Source organism: Coregonus clupeaformis, unplaced genomic scaffold (assembly GCF_020615455.1).
Source record: "Coregonus clupeaformis isolate EN_2021a unplaced genomic scaffold, ASM2061545v1 scaf2171, whole genome shotgun sequence".
NCBI lineage: Eukaryota > Metazoa > Chordata > Actinopteri > Salmoniformes > Salmonidae > Coregonus > Coregonus clupeaformis.
Window position 1 is genome coordinate 1 of NW_025535625.1, and position 20,288 is coordinate 20,288.

The 20,288-nt window shown below is 48.1% G+C and overlaps 1 protein-coding gene across 1 annotated transcript; it reads left to right on the plus strand.

Moving 5' to 3' along the window:
• Window positions 1-8,868: 8,868 nt before the first annotated feature.
• LOC121561323 (voltage-dependent calcium channel subunit alpha-2/delta-4-like) lies at window positions 8,869-20,029 on the plus strand (the record flags this gene model as incomplete). Its single annotated transcript, XM_045219232.1, has 7 exons — window positions 8,869-8,939; window positions 9,953-10,028; window positions 12,257-12,309; window positions 13,099-13,154; window positions 13,365-13,382; window positions 14,250-14,370; window positions 19,800-20,029. Coding segments are annotated over 7 exons (522 nt in total), but the record flags the coding sequence as incomplete, so codon positions are not given.
• Between the last annotated feature and the right edge of the window lie 259 nt (window positions 20,030-20,288).

Genomic DNA, 20,288 nt, shown 5'->3' on the forward strand with positions numbered 1-20,288 from the left:
GTCAGGGCGTGTGTAGGTGTAGTGTAGGAAATCAAATGCAGGACGCCGACTGTAGGTTCCAAAATGCTGTATTTCTGGCCCAACACAGGCAACAGGACAACTAAGCCCAACAGCTAAATTACGCACAAGGCGAAAAGGCAAATGCGCACAAACAGGTGCGACAAACGAAGTGGTGCACGAACAAGTGCAACTATGCTCCAGCGCAGTGGAGAAACTATGCTCAACCGAGCAAACACAACACTGACGAAAAACAATCATACACAACACATGACAAACACAACGAGAAACTTATAGGACACTAATTACGTAAAACAGAAACAGGTGTGACACAAACAGACAAAAGCAAACGAACATGAAACATCTATCGGTGGCAGCTAGAATTCCGGAGACGACGAGCGCCGAAGCCTGCCCGAACAAGGAGGAGAGGCAGCCTCGGCCGAAACCGTGACAGTACCCCCCCTTGACGCGCGGCTCCAGACGCGCGCCGACTCCGGCCTCGGGACGGCCAGGGGGACGCGGGCGCAGGGCGCGTCGGACGCCTCCGATGGAACTCCGTCAGGAGCGACGGGTCCAACACGTCTCTCCTCGGCACCCAGCACCGCTCCTCCCGGACCGTACCCCTCCCACTCCACTAGATACTGGAGACCCCCCATCCGACGTCTCGAATCCAAGATGGATCTCACGGAGTACGCCGGTGCCCCCTCGATGTCCAACGGGGCGGAGGAGTCTCCAAGATCTCATCTTCTTGGAGTGGGCCCGCTACCACCGGCCTGAGAAGGGACACATGGAACGAGGGGGTTAATACACTTATACTCCACAGGAAGCTGTAATCTATAACAAACCTCGTTCAACCTCCTCAGGACTTTAAATGGCCCTACAAACCGCCGACCCAGTTTCCGACAGGGCAGGCGGAGGGGCAGGTTTCTGGTAGAGAGCCAGACTCGATCACCAGGTGCGTACACCGGTGCCTCACTGCGGTGGAGATCAGCGCTCGCCTTCTGACGTCGGAGGGCCCGCTGCAGGTGGACGTGTGCAGCGTTCCAAGTCTCCTCCGAGCGCCGCGCCCACTCATCCACCGCAGGAGCCTCGATCTGGCTCTGCTGCCAGGGTGCCAGAACCGGCTGGTAACCTAACACACATTGAAATGGGGTTAGGTTCGTGGAGGAATGGCGTAGGGAATTCTGGGCCATCTCGGCCCAGGGAACGTACCTTGACCACTCCTCCGGCCGGTCCTGGCAGTATGTTCTGAGAAACCTACCCACATCCTGGTTTACGCGTTCCACCTGCCCATTGCTCTCCGGGTGGTAGCCCGAGGTGAGGCTCACCGAGACCCCCAACCGCTCCATAAACGCTCTCCAGACCCTGGAGGTGAATTGGGGACCCCGATCAGCCACAATGTCCTCGGGCACCCCGTAGTGCCGGAACACATGGGTAAACAGTGCCTCGGCAGTTTGCAGGGCCGTAGGAAGACCCGGCATGGGGAGCAAACGACAGGCCTTAGAGAACCGGTCCACAACGACCAGGATGGTAGTATTCCCTTGGGAGAGAGGAAGGTCAGTTATAAAATCCACCGAGAGGTGGGACCATGGTCGTTGTGGAACGGGCAGGGGCAGTAACTTACCCCTAGGCAGATGTCTAGGCGCCTTACACTGGGCGCACACCGAGCAGGAGGAAACATAAACCCTCACATCCCTGGCCAACGTGGGCCACCAATATTTGGCACTAAGACAGTGCACTGTCCGGCCGATACCCGGGTGTCCAGAGGAGGGTGACGTGTGAGCCCAATAGATCAATCGATCCCGACACTCGAGCGGAACATACTTCCGACCCTCCGGGCATTGTGGTGGACTAGGGTCGGTGCGTAATGCCCGCTCGAGCTCAGAATCGAGCTCCCACACCACCGGTGCCACTAGACACGACTCCGGCAGTATGGGAGTGGGCTCCACGAACCTCTCCTCCCCGTCATACAGCCGAGACAGCGCATCTGCCTTCCCGTTTTGTGACCCAGGGATGTAGGTGATCTTAAAAGAGAAACGGGTCAAAAACATACTCCATCTAGCCTGCCGAGGGTTCAGCCTCCTCGCTGCCCGGATGTACTCCAGGTTACGGTGGTCCGTCAAAATGAGGAAAGGGTGTTGAGCCCCCTCAAGCCAGTGCCTCCACACCTTAAGGGCCTGTACCACAGCTAACAGCTCCCTGTCCCCTATGTCATAATTTCGCTCCGCCGGGCTGAGCTTCTTGGAATAGAAGGCACAGGGGCGGAGTTTAGGTGGCGCGCCTGACCGTTGTGAAAGCACGGCGCCAATACCGGCCTCAGACGCGTCCACCTCTACCTGAAATGGTAAAGAGGGATCCGGATGCGCCAGCACCGGGGCCGAGGTAAACAGGTCCTTCAGCCTCCCAAACGCCCTGTCCGCCTCGACTGACCACTGCAGACGCACCGGACCCCCCTTCAAGAGAGACGTGATGGGAGCTGCCACTTGCCCAAAACCCCGGATAAACCTCCGGTAGTAATTCGCAAACCCCAAAAACTGCTGCACCTCTTTCACAGTGGTTGGTGTTTGCCAATTACGCACGGCCGACGCTTCGGTCTACCTCCATCTTCACCCCTGACGCTGACAACTGATACCCCAAAAAAGGAGATCGACTCCTGGAAAAACAGACACTTCTCTGCCTTCACATACAGGTCGTGCTCCACCAGCCTCCGCAACACTCTGCGCACCAGGGCCACATGCTCGACACGGGTAGGTGAGTACACGAGAATGTCATCTATGTACACAACGACTCCCAGTCCCTGCATGTCCCTGAAGATCTCATCCACAAATGATTGGAAAACCGATGGAGCATTCATCAACCCGTATGGCATGACTAGATACTCGTAATGGCCCGAGGTGGTACTAAAGGCTGTTTTCCATTCATCATCCTTCTTGATGCGCACCAAGTTGTACGCGCTCCTGAGATCTAATTTCGTGAAGAAACGCGCCCCATGCAACGACTCAGTCATGGTCGCAATCAGCGGGAGTGGATAACTATACTTCACCGTAATCTGATTGAGACCACGGTAATCGATGCACGGACGCAAACCACCATCCTTCTTCTTCACGAAAAAGAAACTTCGAGGACGCGGGGAAGTGGACGGCCGTATGTATCCTTGTCTCAGCGATTCGTCTATGTAAATCTCCATAGCTTTCTTCTCCTCCTGAGACAGAGGATACACATGACTCCGTGGGAGCGCAGCTCCTGCCTGAAGGTTTATCGCACAATCCCCCTGCCTATGGGGTGGCAACCGCGTCGCCCTCGCCTTACTAAACGCGATAGCCAAATCCCCATACTCAGGTGGAATGTGCAATGCGGGCACCTGGTTTGGACTCTCCACCGAGGTAGCCCCTACGGAAACACCCAAACATCTACCCACACACTGAGCAGACCACTCCATCAGAGCCCTCTCCTGCCACGAAATCACTGGGTTATGGGTACTCAACCAGGGCATGCCCAGCACCACCGGATACGCAGGAGAGTCAATCAGGAACAGCTGAATCATCTCCTGATGATCCCCCTGCGCACACATCCTAAGTGGCGCCGTGACCTCCCTGATCAAGCCCGTACCCAACGGACGACTATCTAGGGCGTGAACGGGAAAAGGAACATCAACAGGAATGAGGGGAATCCCTAACGCTAAACAAAACTTTTTATCAATAAAATTCCCAGCTGCGCCTGAATCTACCAGCGCCTTATGCTGGGCATGAGGTGCTACCTGTGGAAAACATACAGGCATACAGAAATGGGCAACAGAGAGCTCTGGGTGAGTGGGGCGCCTACTCACCTGGAAGGAATCCCCAGTGCGGGGCCTGTCGTCATCTCCCCTAGGAGGCCATCCCCAGCACCTAGCCGCGGTGTGTCCTCCCCGACCACAGTTGGTGCAGTGGATGGACCCCCTAGCCTGCCGACCCCTCCTTTCTCTAGCGCCAGCGCCCCGAGCTCCATGGGACAAGGCTCGGAGGCGCTGGAGGGTGGAATGGACGGACCCTCCGCAAGACGTCCGCGGGTAGCCAGCAGGTTATCCAGCCTGATGGACATATCCACCAGCTGGTCGAAAGTGAGACTGGTGTCCCTGCACGCCAGCTCCCGACGGACGTCCTCACGTAGGCTGCATCGGTATAGATCGATGAGGGCCCGATCATTCCACCCTGCATCTGCCGCCAGAGTACGGAATTCGAGCGCGAATTCCTGGGCACTTCTCTTCCCCTGTCGGAGGAAGACCAGACGCTCCCCCGCCGCTCTCCCCTCCGGGGGATGGTCAAACACCGCCCTAAAGCGGCGGGAGAACTCGGTGTACGTGATGGTCGTGGCGTCGATCTTCCTCCACTCCGCGTTGGCCCACTCCAACGCTTTTCCGGCCAGGCAGGAGATCAGGGCGGACACGCTCTCATGCCCTGAAGGTGCCGGGTGCACGGTGGCCAGGTATAGCTCTACCTGGAGCAGGAATCCTTGACACCCAGCCGCTGTCCCGTCGTAAGCCCTCGGGAGAGATAGTCGGACTCCTCGAGGTTCCGGCGCTGGAATGGCCGGGCTGGCCGATGGTGCTGGCAGGGCGGGGCGGTGGTGGAGGCGAACCCCAGCCTCGGAGTGTGGTAATCACCTCCTGCAGGGCGTTCCCCATCTGCAGGAGTTGCTCTTGCTGGTCCCGAACCTGGGCTTCCAGTCTTGTCTGGGCTGCTTCGGCTCCTGCTGATTCCATGACTGGTGTATGATTCTGTCAGGGCGTGTGTAGGTGTAGTGTAGGAAATCAAATGCAGGACGCCGACTGTAGGTTCCAAAATGCTGTATTTCTGGCCCAACACAGGCAACAGGACAACTAAGCCCAACAGCTAAATTACGCACAAGGCGAAAAGGCAAATGCGCACAAACAGGTGCGACAAACGAAGTGGTGCACGAACAAGTGCAACTATGCTCCAGCGCAGTGGAGAAACTATGCTCAACCGAGCAAACACAACACTGACGAAAAACAATCATACACAACACATGACAAACACAACGAGAAACTTATAGGACACTAATTACGTAAAACAGAAACAGGTGTGACACAAACAGACAAAAGCAAACGAACATGAAACATCTATCGGTGGCAGCTAGAATTCCGGAGACGACGAGCGCCGAAGCCTGCCCGAACAAGGAGGAGAGGCAGCCTCGGCCGAAACCGTGACAACTACTGAACAATATGAAATCAGATCTAGTTAAATGGAACAATCTTCCCATAAATCTTACAGGTAGAATAAACCTCTTTAGAATGGCATGGCTCCCAACGTTGTTGTATTTATTTTCGGTAATACCAATTACCCCACCGAAGGCATTCTTTTAAAAAAGTGTACTCGGTCTCAACAGACTTTATATGGGCAAATAAAATAAATAGGAAAGTTTTACATCTCCCTAAGTCTGAATGTGGTTTTAACCTTCCAGACTTGGAACTGTATCAAACTCGCTACCCAAGGCTTTTACTTGCAACATACAGTTAAATGCACTGAAGAGGAACATTGTGTACATATTGAAGATGTGCATGCTCATCCATCGCCAGAATCTTTTTACGTGTCTATTTTCAAAGGATAAAGCTAAGAACGTTAAAAACGTCATAGTTAAGAACACTATAACAATATGGAAGAAAATGAAACGTATTCTACAAGAACAAATATCACTCCCTAAAAACACAACCCTATGGAACAATCCTTGGATAGCTTTTCAGAAGTCTCCGATAAATTTGCCCACATGGAAAACTAATGGCACAGAAACCGTAAATGACTTGGTAATAGGAAATACATGTCTTTATTATGAAAGCTTTAAAAAGCAATTGTGGATCCACCAATGTAGATATTTTCAAATACATGCACCTTATAAGTTGTATACAGTATCACAAAATGTCTATTTGAAATCTTTTGGAAATCAGCGCAATCCAGATTGAATCCTATTTTAGTCAGAAAAGGATATTCATATGATTGGTAAGATAAACAAAACCTTCTATCTCTTAGAAAAAAAATCTAAACCATTGGAACTGAACTGATATTGGCACAGGGAATGTTGGAACATCACTGGTGAAGGCACAGCTGGTGAAGGCACAGCTGGTGAAGACACAGCTTGAGTGTCATGCAGCCTCGCGGCAGGCTGACCCTCAGTCCAAACACACACACACACACACACAAACCCACCAAAACACAACACAACATTAGTTGTTGTCAGCAACGAGGCGTCCTAATCACAGCCCCCCTGGGAAACAGCTATTTATTGTGTTGTCACTTTTCTGTCTGTGTCTTAAAATGAAAACTCTTTCTGTTTTCTAGTTGTATTGTGTCTACCCCTGTGGAACGGGGAAGCCAGCAGGGAGCAAAGGAAGCCCAGTGGCTCATATTTTATCAGTGTGGGGGTGGCAGGTAGTCTAGTTGCTAGAGTAATGGACCAGTAACCGAAAGGTTCCTGGTTTGAATCCCAGAGCCTGTCGATCTGCAAGGCACTTAACCCTAATTGCTCCAGAGCTGTCAACAATGGCTGGCCGTGATCCCGCTCTCTGAGGGTGTCTCAGGGGGAGTGGGATATGCAACAAAAAAAAATGTTTCCATTTAACCTGACACTGTTCATGTGTAAAACAGGACGAATATGAGCCTATTGGAACGTGTGTGTGTTTGAGTGGTACTGCCTTAAAACTAAAATAGGTCACAGGCAGGATAGTCTATCCCCAAATTGAAATGCACACGCACACGCACACTTAGACACACTCACACAGACACACACACACACACACACTCACACAGACACACACACACACAGACACACACACACACACACACAGACACACACACACACACACACACACAGACACACACACACACACACACACACACAGACAAACAGACAGACAGACAGACAGACAGACAGACAGACAGACAGACAGACAGACAGACAGACAGACAGACAGACAGACAGACAGACAGAGAGAGACTAAAATAGGTCACAGGCAGCATAGTCTATCCCCACTTCCCCAGATTGAAGCACACACACAGACAGAGACACACAGACAGAGACACACAAACTGTAGTGTAAAATGACAAATGTGATGAATGAACGTATGAGTGGGCCGCGTCCTGAGGGGAGCAGTCTTTAGCTCAACCCAGCTGATGAGCTGTCCTGCACCTAACCTCCACACACCTCTACCTCTACCCAGCTGACGAGCTGTCCTCTATACACCTAACCTCCACACACCTCTACCTCTACCCAGCTGACGAGCTGTCCTCTATACACCTAACCTCCACACACCTCTACCTCTACCCAGCTGACGAGCTGTCCTCTATACACCTAACCTCCACACACCTCTACCTCTACCCAGCTGACGAGCTGTCCTCTATACACCTAACCTCCACACACCTCTACCTCTACCCAGCTGACGAGCTGTCCTCTATACACCTAACCTCCACACACCTCTACCTCTACCCAGCTGACGAGCTGTCCTCTATACACCTAACCTCCACACACCTCTACCTCTACCCAGCTGACGAGCTGTCCTCTATACACCTAACCTCCACACACCTCTACCTCTACCCAGCTGACAAGCTGTCCTGCACCTAACCTCCACACACCTCTACCTCTACCCAGCTGATGAGCTGTCCTGCACCTAACCTCCACACACCTCTACCTCTACCCAGCTGACAAGCTGTCCTGCACCTAACCTCCACACACCTCTACCTCTACCCAGATGACTCACTAAAGTACAGTACAGGTGACAGGTGACATGCCAGTGAGAAATAAATCACTCAACCAAGCAAAACAGCACAAAACAGCCTGGCTGGATCAAATAAATAATTGAACGTGTACGGTGCACTACATGGGAACGTCACTGGGAGAGAGAGCGGGGGAGAGAGAGCGGGGAGGGAGAGAGAGGGGGGAGAGAGAGGGGAGGGAGAGAGAGAGGGGGAGAGAGAGGGGGGAGAGAGGGGGAGAGAGAGGGAGAGAGAGAGGGGGGAGAGAGAGCGGGGGAGGGAGAGAGAGGGGGGAGAGGGAGAGAGGGAGAGAGAGGGGGGGAGAGATAGAGAGGGGGAGAGGGAGGGAGAGAGAGAGGGGGAGAGAGAGAGGGGGGAGAGAGGGAGAGATAGATGGGGAGAAAGAGAGAGGGGGAGGGAGAGAGAGAGAGAGGGGAAGAAATAGAGAGGGGGAGAGAGAGAGAGAGAGAGAGAGAGAGAGAGAGAGAGAGAGAGAGAGAGAGGGTGGGTGGGAGCGAGAGGGGGAGGAAGAGAGAGGGGGAGAGAGAGAGAGGGGGAGAGGGAGAGGAGAAGGAAGGGGGGAAAGATGTTTGTAGTTTTCCACTTTGCCAAATGAGGTGAAAGGAAAACGTCCTGTGACTGGATGGAGGGAGGGAGGGAGGAATGGATGGAAGGGACTGTATCAAATTTACAATTACTGTAAAGCACTATAAAACAGATTAGGATTATAGTAAATGTGGTAATGTATTACATAATGTGGTAATTGAAACCCCACCTCTTTAAGGAATACCTGGGATAGGATAAAGTAATCCTTCTACCCCCAAAAAAAAACATTGTAAAGTGGTTGTCCCACTGGCTATAAGGTGAATGCACCAATTTGTAAGTCGCTCTGGATAAGAGCGTCTGCTAAATGACGTAAATGTAAATGTAAATGTAATGTATTATAACGTGGTAGTGTATTACATAATGTGGTAATGTATTATATAATGTGGTAATGTATTATATAATGTGGAAGTGGACATGTATGATATTTACTATGCTGTCAGAAACAGTGTGTATGACCCTGATCATGGGATCATTGTAAAGACTGTGTGGTCTTCTCCCCGTCTGTCTTTCTGTCTGTCTCTAGGTGGGGAGGTTCTTTGGAGAAGTTGACGGCTCAGTGATGGCACGCCTTATCAAGATGGGCATGTTCAAAAGGTAAGACAACTAATTGAATGACAATAAAAAAAATACCTTTTACTGTACTATATCTCATGATAATACATTATACTGGTCTATATCTTTCTCATGGTAATACCTTTTACTGTACTATATCTCTTTAATGACAATACCTTTTACTGTACTATATCTTTCTCATGATAATACCTTTTACTGGTCTATATCTCATGATAATACCTTTTACTGTACAATATTTCATGACAATACCTTTTACTGTACTATATCTCATGATAATACCTTTTACTGTACAATATATCATGATAATACCTTTTACTGTACTATATCTCATGATAATACATTTTACTGTACTATATCTCATGATAATACCTTTTACTGTACAATATCTCATGACAATACCTTTTACTCTCTCATTTCACATCTCAAATTGCTTTACATTGAAAATACACTTGCAATAATGCTATTCTTGTTTTTTGTGATAAAGTATGTCATTCTGCGTATGGTTGTTAGTGTAACCCTACCACACTGTGTGTCATCAGCCCTTTGATTTGATTGGCTGGGTCGGTTTCTCTTACATCTACTGTACACCCTATTGCCTTCGTAGTGCACTACTTTTCAACAGGGCCCATAGGGAATAGGGTGACGTGGGGCGACACACCCATCTCTTTCATCAACTAGTTGCGTTGAGGATAACATCTTTCAGCTGTGTCTTTGATGGAGAAACACTCCTGAGTGATGTGATGCTATTTATAACAGCTCAAAGAAATGGGAGTGCTTGATTTAAGAGGATATTACGCAACCTGTTTCTGTGCATCTCTCTGTGTGTGTGTGTGTGTGTTTGTTTGTTTGTTTGTTTGTTTGTTTGTTTGTTTGTTTGTGTGTGTGTGTGTGTGTGTGTGTGTGTGTGTGTGTGTGTGTGTGTGTGTGTGTGTGTGTGTGTGTGTGTGTGTGTGTGTGTGTGTGTGTGTGTGTGTGTGTGTGTGTGTGTGTGTGTGTGTGTGTGTGTGTGTGTGTGTGTGTGTGTGTGTCTTCAGGGTATCTCTATACGACTATCAGGCCATGTGTAAGATGGGAGGACATTCTGCCAGCAGCGCCAGACCCCTTCTTAATGTGAGTATACATTTAAACAGCAGTCTCTGTGTGTGTGTGTGTGTTCATTGATGCATGTGTGTGTGAATAATGTGTGTGTGTGTGTGTTCATGGATGTGTCTTGTCCTCTTCCACTCCGCAGTCAACTGTCACACACACACTCACACACTCACACCCTCACACACTCACACACTCACACACTCACTCACACATTCACACACTCACACACACACACTCACACATACACTCACACACACACACACTCACATGCACACACAGACATACACATACACACACACTTACACACACACTCGCACACACAGACACTCACACACACTCACACACTCACACACTCACAGACACATACACACTCACACACTCACAGACACATACACACTCACACACTCACACAGACACACACAAACACACACACACATGGGATGGCTGGGATACTGGGCAGGATGGAGAGGGATCTGTAGGCTTACTGGACACATCATATGATATGTGGGGAGTGTGTGTGTGGGGTGTGTGTCCCCTCCTGAGTGTGTGTGTGGGGTGTGTCCCTCCTGAGTGTGTGTGTGGGGGGTGTGTCCCCTCCTGAGTGTGTGTGTGTGTGTGGGGTGTGTTCCCTCCTGAGTGTGTTTGTGGGGGGTGTCCCCTCCTGTGTGTGTGGGGGGGGTGTGTCCCTTCTGAGTGTGTGGGGTGTGTGTTCCCTCCTGAGTGTGTTTGTGTGGGGAGTGTCCCCTCCTGAGTGTGTGTGTGGGGGGTGTTCCCTCCTGAGTGTGTGTGTGGGGTGTGTGTCCCCTCCTGAGTGTGTGTGTGTGTGTGGGGTGTGTTCCCTCCTGAGTGTGTTTGTGGGGGGTGTCCCCTCCTGAGTGTGTGTGTGGGGGGTGTCCCCTCCTGAGTGTGTGTGGGGGGGGTGTTCCCTCCTGAGTGTGTGTGTGGGGGGTGTGTCCCCTCCTGAGTGTGTGTGTGTGTGTGGGGTGTGTTCCCTCCTGAGTGTGTTTGTGGGGAGTGTTCCCTCCTGAGTGTGTGTGTGGGGTGTGTCCCTCCTGAGTGTGTGTGTGGGGTGTGTCCCTCCTGAGTGTGTGTGTGGGGTGTGTCCCTCCTGTGTGTGTGTGTGGGGTGTGTCCCTTCTGAGTGTGTGGGGTGTGTGTTCCCTCCTGAGTGTGTGTGGGGAGTGTTCCCTCCTGAGTGTGTGTTTGCCAGAGCCAGATATACTCAGCAGCAGAGGCATGCTATCTGCATTACTGCTAACTCTGGTAGGATATGATATGCTGCATTACTGCTAACTCTGGTAGGATATGATATGCTGCATTACTGCTAACTCTGGTAGGATATGATATGCTGCATTACTGCTAACTCTGGTAGGATATGATATGCTGCATTACTGCTAACTCTGGTAGGATATGATATGCTGCATTACTGCTCTGGTAGGATATGATATGCAGCATTACTGCTCTAGTATTATATAATATGCTGCATTACTGCTAACTCTGGTAGGATATTATATGCTGCATTACTGCTAACTCTGGTAGTATATGATATGCTGCATTACTGCTAACTTTGGTAGGATATTATATGCTGCATTACTGCTAACTCTGGTAGTATATGATATGCTGCATTACTGCTCTGGTAGGATATGATATGCTGCATTACTGCTCTAGTATTATATAATATGCTGCATTACTGCTAACTTTGGTAGGATATTATATGCTGCATTACTGCTAACTCTGGTAGTATATGATATGCTGCATTACTGCTCTGGTAGGATATGATATGCTGCATTACTGCTCTAGTATTATATAATATGCTGCATTACTGCTAACTTTGGTAGGATATGATATGCTGCATTACTGCTCTGGTAGGATATGATATTTCCTCTTACTTCTCTCTCTTGTTTCTCTGAGAGTCATTCCATGTGTGTACCTTTGTTTTCCCGCATACTGTGCTACTGCATGCTCATTGGAAGTCTAGACTGGGTTAAATCAAATTTTATTAATTTGATTGATTGATTTTCTCTATCCCTCTCTGTCTTGCTCTCAATCTCTCTCTTTCTTTCTTTCTTTCTTTCTTTCTTTCTTTCTTTCTTTCTTTCTTTCTTTCTTTCTTTCTTTCTTTCTTTCTCTCTCTCTCTCTCTCTCTCTCTCTCTCTCTCTCTCTCTCTCTCTCTCTCTCTCTCTCTCTCTCTCTCTCTCTCTCTCTCTCTCTCTCTCTCTCTCTCTCTCTCTCTCTCTCTCTCTCTGCAGCCCTTCTATGGTCTGGCGGCTGCTCTAAAATGGTTCCTCACCAACTTCCTACTGTAAGTGTGTCAGAGAGATCAGAGATCGTTGGCTGCTGGTAGCTAGGCAATTCTCCAGAGCCATTACAATGTGCTGTCACTCTGTTCTATATGTATGACCCTCTCCTTCTCTTCCTCTCTCCTTCTCTCCTTCTCTCCTTCACTCCCTCTCTCCCTCACTCCTTCTCTCCTTCTCTCCCTCTCTCCTTCACTCCCTCTCTCCTTCTCTCCTTCACTCCCTCTCTCCTTCACTCCTTCTCTCTCTCCTTCTCTCCCTCTCTCCCTCTCTCCTTCACTCCCTCTCTCCTTCACTCCTTCTCTCTCTCCTTCTCTCCCTCTCTCCTTCTCTCCTTCACTCCCTCTCTCCTTCACTCCTTCTCTCTCTCCTTCACTCCCTCACTCCTTCTCTCCATCTCTCCCGCTCTCCTTCACTCCTTCTCTCTCTCCTTCTCTCCCTCTCTCCTTCTCTCCTTCACTCCCTCTCTCCTTCACTCCTTCTCTCTCTCCTTCTCTCCCTCTCTCCTTCTCTCCCTCTCTCCTTCTCTCCCTCTCTCCTTCACTCCCTCTCTCCCTCACTCCTTCTCTCCATCTCTCCCGCTCTCCTTCACTCCTTCTCTCCCTCTCTCCTTCACTCCCTCTCTCCTTCTCTCCTTCACTCCCTCTCTCCTTCACTCCTTCTCTCTCTCCTTCTCTCCATCACTCCTTCTCTCTCTCTCTCCTTCACTCCTTCTCTCCCTCTCTCCTTCTCTCTCTCTCTCTCCCTCTCTTTCGCTTTCACTCATTTTCCTTCTTTCCTCTTCCTCTCTGTAGATTTTTACTGGAGTTCAACATATGCGGACTCTGGCACTCCGACCACTTTGCTGAAGGTAAGCACAGTCCAGGAAAGCATTCATTCCTATTCATCTCAATCAGCTTCCATGTGTTGTGTTGCACTGTTTGGCTTCCCATGTCCCAATCTGTGTCTCTCTCATGTTGTCTCCTGTCCTGACCACATCCACCCAATGTCTCGATCACCACTATCATCATCTTCATCATCACCTGTCAATCATTCTCACCACCTCATTCCTCCCACCCAGCCAAGCCCGGCTTCAAAGGTACAGGTTAAATCATGTGCGTGTGCGTGTGTTTTGTATGGCAACAGATGATCAGAGGATGTACTGTATCTATCTAATTTATTTAAAGTTGATCAGGATCAGATCAATTCACAGTAATGACAGCTAGTAAAAATAATTCAAGAGTCTGACATCTAAGGTCTATCCTTGTCCACAGTCATTGAGATGTCAATCACCATGCATGGTGGTTATGCTATATGACAGCTGTAATATAGACAGACTCTATCATCACTTATTAGAAGAATCTATCTAAACCCTGTTCCAGTCTCATGCAGTGGTGATTGCCAGGTATCTCTGCATGGAAATACACTGTGGTCCCTTAGCTCCTAGCCCTTCAGTGTTTGTCAATCTGAAAGAACCAACGAGGTGTAAGAGCTGGATTGAGTTGGAAAAAGGGGTTAAGGGTTGTTCGGGGACTGTGCCTCGTGCCCGTCTCCTGAGTGGCGCAGTGGTCTAAGGCACTGCATCGCAGTGTTAACTGTGCCACTAGAGATCCTGGTTCGAATCCAGGCTCTGTCGCAGCCGGCCGCGACCGGGAGACTCATGGGCGGCGCACAATTGGCCCAGCGTCGTCCAGGGTAGGGGAGGGAATGGCCGGCAGGGATGTAGCTCAGTTGATAGAGCATAAAACGCCAGGGTTGTGGGTTTGATTCCCACGGGGGGCCAGTATAAAAAAAAGATGTATTCACTAACTGTAAGTCGCTCTGGATAAGAGCGTCTGCTAAATATGTAAAATGTAAATGAGTGATTAGGACTGGAAGTGTGTACGTTAGTTTGAGCAATGGTGATTGGCTCTCCCTATCATCAGGATACAGTAAGTGAATAGTGATCGGTTGTCTCTGTCCCCAGCGTCGGCCCAGAAGAAGAAGGGAGACATCCTGCAGCCGTGTGACACGGAGTACCCCAGCTTTCTGTACGAGCCCTCCATCAAGGAGACCAACAGCCTCATCAAGTGTGGACGCTGTCAGAAGTAAGAACACACACACACACATGGGCATGCAAACACACACACATCACACACTTTTTCTGACTTAAAAAAAAAGTAAAAAACATCGTTTATATGAATGACAAAAGCATGAAAATAACTTTTATATAAACAAAACAATAATATACATTCTAGAAGCTATAGTCTACTTTATATAAATCTCACAGCTTGAGTCACACGTCACCTCAGTCCTCTTAAATCTCTCTTAGAGTAGATCACTTTTTCCTGAGATTATTTCCACCCCCATGCTTCACAGTAGGTATGGTGTTCTTTGGATGCAACTCAGCATTCTTTGTCCTCCAAACACGACGAGTTGAGTTTTTACCAAAAAGTTATATTTTGGTTTCATCTGACCATATGACATTCTCCCAATCCTCTTCTGGATCATCCAAATGCACTCTAGCAAACTTCAGACGGGCCTGGACATGTACTGGCTTAAGCAGGGGGACACGTCTGGCACTGCAGGATTTGAGTCCCTGGCGGCGTAGTGTGTTACTGATGGTAGGCTTTGTTACTTTGGTCCCAGCTCTCATCAGGTCATTCACTAGGTCCCCCCGTGTGGTTCTGGGATTTTTGCTCACCGTTCTTGTGATCATTTTGACCCAACGGGGTGAGATCTTGCGTGGAGCCCCAGATCGAGGGAGATTATCAGTGGTCTTGTATGTCTTCCATTTCTTAATAATTGCTCCCACGGTTGATTTCTTCAAACCAAGCTGCTTACCTATTGCATATTCAGTCTTCCCAGCCTGGTGCAGGTCTACAATTTTGTTTCTTGTGTCCTTTGACAGCTCTTTGGTCTTGGCCATAGTGGAGTTTGGAGTGTGACTGTTTGAGGTTGTGGACAGGTGTCTTTTATACTGATAACAAGTTCAAACAGGTGCCATTAATACAGGTAACGAGTGGAGGACAGAGGAGCCTCTTAAAGAAGAAGTTACAGGTCTGTGAGAGCCAGAAATCTTGCTTGTTTGTAGGTGACCAAATACTTATTTTCCACCATAATTTGCAAATAAATTCATTAAAAATCCTACAATGTGATTTTCTGGATTTTTTTTTCTCAATTTGTCTGTCATAGTTGACGTGTACCTATGATGAAAATTACAGGCCTCTCTCATCTTTTTAAGTGGGAGAACTTGCAAAATTGGTGGCTGACTAAATACTTCCCCCCCCCACTGTATCTGTCATTCTCTCTCTCTCTCACTCCAGTCTCTCTCTCTCTCTCTCTCTCTCTCTCTCTCTGTCTCTCTCTCTCTCTCTCTCTCTCTCTCTCTCTCCAGTCTCTCTCTCTCTCCAGTCTCTCCCGCTCTCTCTCTCCACTCTCTCCAGTCTCTCTCTCTCTCTCCCCAGTCTCTCTCTCTCCAGTCTCTCTCTCTCTCCAGTCTCTCTCTCTCTCTCTCTCTCTCTCTCTCTCTCTCTCTCTCTCTCTCTCTCCAGTCTCTCTCTCTCTCTCTCTGTCTCTCCAGTCTCTCTCTCTCTCTCTCTCTCTCTCTCTCTCTCTCTCTCTCTACCTCTATGTATCTGTAATTCTCTCTCATCCCATCTATACCTATATATGTCTCTTCTGACAGGCAGCCACTAGCCTGAAGATCAGAGAGAGAGAGACTGGAGAGAGAGAGACTGAGAGAGAGAGAGAGAGAGAGAGAGAGAGAGAGAGACTGGAGAGAGAGAGAGAGAGAGACTGGAGAGAGAGAGAATGGAGAGAGAGAGAGACTGGAGAGAGATAGAGACTGGAGAGCGAGAGACTAGAGAGAGAGAGAGAGAAACTAAAATGAATTATCCTAAATTGGGCGGACACACTCCATTTTCTAAGGATTTGTTTCCAGTGTGAGGGCTAAGCAAAGGCCATCTCAATTTGATCTGTGGGAAAGAGCGGTTTGAGGTGTTCCAGCGCCCCCATTTGGTGGAAATGGGATATAACAAACATTATAATAATATAATATGCCATTTAGCAGATGCTTTTATCCAAAGCGACTTACAGTCATGTGTGCATACATTTTTACGTATGGGTGGTCCCGGGGATCGAACCCACTACCCTGGCGTTACAAGCGCCATGCTCTACCAATTGAGCTACAGAGGAATTATGTGTGTCTAATGACAGGGAATGGCATTGTATTGAGAGGTGTGTGATTCATAATTAATATATATATACTATCTTACTCAAACTTGATCTTTATCCATAGATTACACATTAATTTTGGATTTTAGATTAATCCATAGATTAAAGTCCATACCAGACAATAGAATGGTTCAAGAGTGCATCGGTTCATACTGCTAAACTGTTTAATGAGCACTAGGTGGCAGTGTTTCATAGTGTGTGTTACAGTTTTTACAACTGCGACCTGGCCAAGATAAAGCAAAGCAGTGCGTTAAAAACAACAACAACACAGAGTTACATATGGGATAAAACAAAATGTACAGTCAATAACACAATAGAAAATCTATATACAGTGTGTGCAAATGTAGTAAGTTATGGAGGTAAGGCAATAAATAGGACATAGTGCAAAATAATTACAATTTAGTATTAACACTGGAGTGATAGATGTGCAGAAGATGATGTCAGTTACTAGTTACCTGTCCAAAATTGTAATCAGTAACGTAACTTTTGGAATACCCAAACTCAGTAATGTAATCTGATTACTTTCAGTTACATTTTGATTACTGTCCCTTTAAGAGGCATTAGAAGAAGACAAAAAGCATCCATCAAACGCATTTGGTGTGTCATCATAGTGGTCTCTGATTGGTGGTCATCATTTGGTGTGTCATCATAGTGGTCTCTGATTGGTGGTCATCATTTGGTGTGTCATCATAGTGGTCTCTGATTGGTGGTCATCATTTGGTGTGTCATCATAGTCGTTTCTGATTGGTTTCAGACTCTCTCAGGTGGAACAAACTAAAACTTGTTTCAATGCTGAATTGAAAGTCATTGAGTGAAGAGAAAAGTGCTAAACCACTTCTATGCTCGCTTCGAGGCAAGCAACACTGAAGTATGCATGAGAGCACCAGCTGTTCCGGATGACTATGTGATCACGCTCTCCGTAGCCAATGTGAGTAAGACTTTTAAGCAGTTTAACATTCACAGGGTCGCAGGGTCAGACGGATTACCAGGACGTGTACTCCGAGTATGTGCTGACCAACTGGCAAGTGCCTTCACTGACATTTTCAACATGTCCCTGACTGAGTCTGTAATACCAACATGTTTCAAGCAGACCACCATAGTCCCCGTGCCCAAGGACACTAAGATAACCTGCCTAAATGATTACCGACCCGTAGCACTGACGTCTGTAGCCATGAAGTGCTTTGAAAGGCTGGTCATGGCTCACATTATCCCAGAAACCCTAGACCCACTCTAATTTGCATACCGCCTCAACAGATCCACAGATGATGCAATCTCTATTGCACTCCACACTGCCCTTTCCCACCTGGACAAGAGGAACACCTACATGAGAATGCTATTCATTGACTACAGCTCAGCGTTCAACACCACAGTACCCTCAAAGCTCATCACTAAGCTAAGGATCCTGGGACTAAACACCTCCCTCTGCAACTGGATCCTGGACTTCCTGACGGGCCGTCCCCAGGTGGTAAGGGTAGGTAACAACACATCTGCCACGCTGATCCTCAACACGGGGGCCCCTCAGGGGTGCGTGCTCAGTTCCCTCCTGTACTCCCTGTTCACCCATGACTGCATGGCCAGGCACGACTCCAACACCATCATTAAGTTTGCCGACGACACAACAGTGGTAGGCCTGATCACCGACAATGATGAGACAGCCTATAGGGAGGAGGTCAGAGACCTGGCTGTGTGGTGCCAGGATAACAACCTCTTCCTCAACGTGACCAAGACAAAGGAGATGATTGTGGACTACAGGAAAAAAAAGAGGACTGAGCACGCCCCCATTCTCATCGACTGGGCTGTAGTGGAACAGGTTGAGAGCTTCAAGTTCCTTGGTGTCCACATCACCAACGAACTATCATGGTCCAAACACACCAAGACAGTCGTGAAGAGGGCACGACAAAGCCTATTCCCCCTCAAGAGACTGAAAAGATTTGGCATGGGTCCTCAGATCCTCAAAAAGTTCTACAGTTGCACCATCGAGAGCATCCTGACTGGTTGCATCACCGCCTGGTATGGCAACTGCTCGGCCTCCGACCGCAAGGCACTACAGAGGGTACTGCGTACGGCCCAGTACATCACTGGGGCCAAGCTTCCTGCCATCCAGGACCTCTATACCAGGCGGTGTCAGAGGAAGGCCCTCAAAATTGTCAAAGACTCCAGCCACCCAAGTCATAGACTGCTCTCTCTGCTACCGCACGGCAAGCGGTACCGGAGCACCAAGTCTAGGTCCAAAAGGCTTCTTCCAAGCCATAAGACTCCTGAACAAATAATCATGGCTACCCAGACTATTTGCACTGCCCCCCCACCCCCACCCCATCTTTTTACACTGCTGCTACTCTGTTAATTATTTATGCATAGTCACTTTAACTCTACCCACATGTACATATTACCTCAACTACCTCAACTAGCCGGTGCCCCCACACATTGACTCTGCACTGGTACCCCCCTGTATATAGCCTCCCTACTGTTATTTTATTTTACTTCTGTTCTTTTTTTCTCAACAATTTTTTTTGTTGTTATTTTACTTTTTTATTAAAAAATAAATGCATTGTTGGTTAAGGGCTGTAAGTAAGCATTTCACGGTAATGTCTACACCTGTTGTATTCGGCGCATGTGGCAAATAAAATGGTTTAAGGACAACAAAGTCAGGTATTGGAGTGGCCATTACAAAGCCCTGACCTCAATCTTATAGAACATTTGTGGGCAGAACTGAAAAGGTGTGTGCGAGCAAGGAGTCCTACAAACCCGACTCAGTTACACCAGCTCTGTCAGGAGGAATGGGCCAAAATTCACCCAACTTATTGTGGGAAGCTTGTGGAAGGCTACCCGAAACGTTTGACTAATTTAGTGTATGTCAACTTCTGACCCACTGGGAATGTGATGAAAGAAATAAAAGCTGAAATAATCATTCTCTCTACTATTATTCTGACATTTCACATTCTTAAAATAAAGTGGTGATCCTAACTGACCTAAGACAGGGAATTTTTACTAGGATTAAATGTCAGGAATTGTGAAAAACTGAGTTTAAATATATTTGGCTAAGGTGTATGTAAACTTCCGACTTCAACTGTACATTTCATTTGAAGATTTAAGATATTTTTTCATGATGGCAGTGTGCTTTTACCTTTGATTACATGATTGTTTCGTACAAGTTGTGTACTAACCATTTAATTGCGCTCTCTCTCTGTCTGTCTCTCTGTCTCTCTCTCTGTCTGTCTCTCTGTCTCTGTCTGTCTCTCTCTGTCTCTCTCTGTCTCTCTCTGTGTGTGTGTGTGTGTGTGTGTGTGTGTGTGTGTTCCAGGATGTTTGTAACCCAGGTGGTCCCTGACAGTAACCTGCTGATGTTGGTGATACAGGCAGACTGTGACTGTTCCCGTCAGTACCCTCCTATCACCATGGAACCCAAGGAAGTGAAATATATCCTTTAACTTACTGGTTCACTCTCACAAGCCCTCTTCCTGACACAGACAGTGATTGAAAGAGGTATAATGGTGTTGTGGAAGTGGGATTTGAGATCTATGAATAAGCAGTTCCAGTCATATATCAGACAAATCACTTATCTTATTATGTTCTCTTTCATTTAAACCAGTTAGGAATTGCTGTTTTACACTGTGGGGAGCAGTCTCTTCTTAAACTCTTCTCCTTGACACATTGAATCACATTAAATCTCTCATAAATCAAATTGATATCCCACATCAATGTTCAATCAAATGTATTTATTAAGCCCTTTTTACATCAGCAGATGTCACAAAGTGCTTATACAGAAACCCAGAGAGAGAGAGAGAGAGAG